Here is a 2,008-nt window from a genome sequence, read left to right as displayed (position 1 = left end):
CCTTGGGCGGAGACTGTTATCTGCTAGTGGGAGCAGCTGGGTAAATGCTTGGTGGGCAACTGACCTAGCTGCTGAGTAGTTGTTGTTGCTTAATGGGGCAATCCATGGCTCTTGGACTGCAATGATATCAACTTTAAGCTTGACTGCTAGTTGTAGCGTTGACTCTGTGGCGTGTAGGCTCTTGTTTAGGTTCACTTGTAGAATCTTAATGTTCTCTAACATAGAGATGGCTGCTAAGGGCCTCTCTTTGTTATAGCTAGAAAGATCTCGCAGTCTTTGCTATTAGCGAAGTGGGGCTTTTTACAGTTGTAGCACTTGGGGAGAGTGTGTCTGCATGGCTTTCCTTTCATGCTGCAGCTTGAGCAGTTGTGCTGAGCAGTTGTGTGGCTTTCTGCGCACAGCTGGCATGCTGCTTAGTTTTAGCACCTGTTTGCGTTGTGGCCAAAGGCTTGGCAGTTAGAGCACTACGTTGTAGGTGGCGTGGACCTGTATTTCTCGGTTCGGAGAGACTGGTCTAGGATTGTGATCCTACTGCCTATCTTCTTAGCTTCCTCTTCTGTCTTAAAGGCAACTACTATAGAGCTAGTCTGCTTGCTCTTCTAGTTCTTTGTTAACTAGTAGGGGTTGCTAACAATAGTTTGTCCTTTGTTGTAGGTTGGGATCTTGTTGTGGAGGACCTGGAGCGATTTGGCTCCTTCGAACGTTGTTGGCACTCTATGGACTACTACCTTAGTCCAGGCTTCAATTAGTTGGGCCTTTTTGACTTGGAGTTGGTTTTGCCAGGTGTTAATTTGCTGTAGTAGAAATTCGCCAGAGTATCCTTTAGTTGTTGTGATGATTAGGTTGTTCTTTCTGCTAACCAACACCTCTTTAACAACAGGGGCTGTTATGCCTGCCTTCTAGAAAGCTTAATTAATTTTATTCCTGACTATTAGCGGGCTAGTTAACTGGCCTTCTTCTAGCGTTAGAAGCATCTAGTAGTGAGCGGCTGGCTTCTTTAGGTTGGCTTTCTTCCTTAGCTGTACTGTTATCTAGGGCTAGCTTGTTGTGTTCTTAGCTGCGATTGTAGCGTATAAGGCCTAGGGCTTTTAAGTTAGTTAGGAAGGAGTAGGAGCTACTATTGTAGCTACAGTTATGGCCTTCTTTAGTGTTTTTATTGCCTGTTAGGAGGCGTTTGCAAGAGCAGCTAAGTGATAGGCGAGTTTGGCGGACAGTTTGTTGGCAAACTGGTTTACTACTCTGCCTTTCTCGGTGTAGTCTCTAAAGACGTCTAGTAACTCTAGGAGCTTATCTTGGGCCACATGAGATTCAGCCATAGTTGACGCTTAGAGAATCAGGTCTCTCGCCCAGTAGATGGCCTGCTCCGAGTTCTTGGCAGTTGGTTTTGAGGTAGAGGAGTTCTGGAAGGGGTTTCTGCCTCTATAGGCAGCCTCTGGCGAGAAGTTGGCTTGGCGCTTTTTTGGTGGTAGGATTGGGATTTCAAAGACGCTCTCTTGGCTGGCTGGTTGCTGGGTAGGAGTGGCTGGGTAGGGGTCCTCTCTGTCCATTTCCCTGTCGATCTGAGCCTCTGGGCCTAGGCTCTCTTGCCTCTGTTCTAGCACTTGGGCTTTAATAGTATCGCTTTCTGGTGGCATTCTGTTGCTAGGGTTCTCTTATTACTAAGCAGAGTAGTCTGTGTGTTTTTATTTTAAGTGTAAGACGTGTCCTAACTATCTGCTCTTATAGCTTATAGCTCCACAGCGCGCACGCTGCACGTCTTAAAACTTGCTATAATTAGTTTCTTGTAAGGGATTTGTATATATTTAACAAAAATTACACCTATTCTAGAAAACTTGACGTTGGTGTATGAGGCAAAAGGAGATTGCTAAGCTTATTAAAGCAGCAAATAAGGCCGCAACGCGACGAAAATTGCATAAAAGAAAGTGGGTTTAGGCGGAGGGGACCTTAATAGTTAAAGATAGGGCGCGCTTAACTGCTCTCTAGGACTTTAGGGTGCGTAGTAATAGGA

General features: G+C 45.6%; 1 protein-coding gene across 1 annotated transcript; it reads right to left on the bottom strand.

Annotated features, from left to right (window-relative positions):
* SETTUDRAFT_170188 (uncharacterized protein) lies at positions 1 to 1,844 on the bottom strand. Its single transcript, XM_008030509.1, has 4 exons — positions 1,488 to 1,844; positions 633 to 899; positions 469 to 599; positions 1 to 387 (listed from the first exon to the last, which is right to left on the bottom strand). The coding sequence occupies exons 1-4, from the start codon at positions 1,632 to 1,634 to the stop codon at positions 234 to 236; spliced, it is 699 nt and encodes a 232-aa protein (XP_008028700.1). The 5' UTR covers positions 1,635 to 1,844; the 3' UTR covers positions 1 to 233.
* Between the last annotated feature and the right edge of the window lie 164 nt (positions 1,845 to 2,008).

The sequence above is a fragment of the Exserohilum turcica genome, assembly GCF_000359705.1.
Source record: "Exserohilum turcica Et28A unplaced genomic scaffold SETTUscaffold_401, whole genome shotgun sequence".
Classification (NCBI taxonomy): domain Eukaryota; kingdom Fungi; phylum Ascomycota; class Dothideomycetes; order Pleosporales; family Pleosporaceae; genus Exserohilum; species Exserohilum turcicum.
The sequence above is the reverse complement of the archived record's forward strand: the minus strand, read 5'-3'. Positions and strand labels throughout refer to the sequence as shown.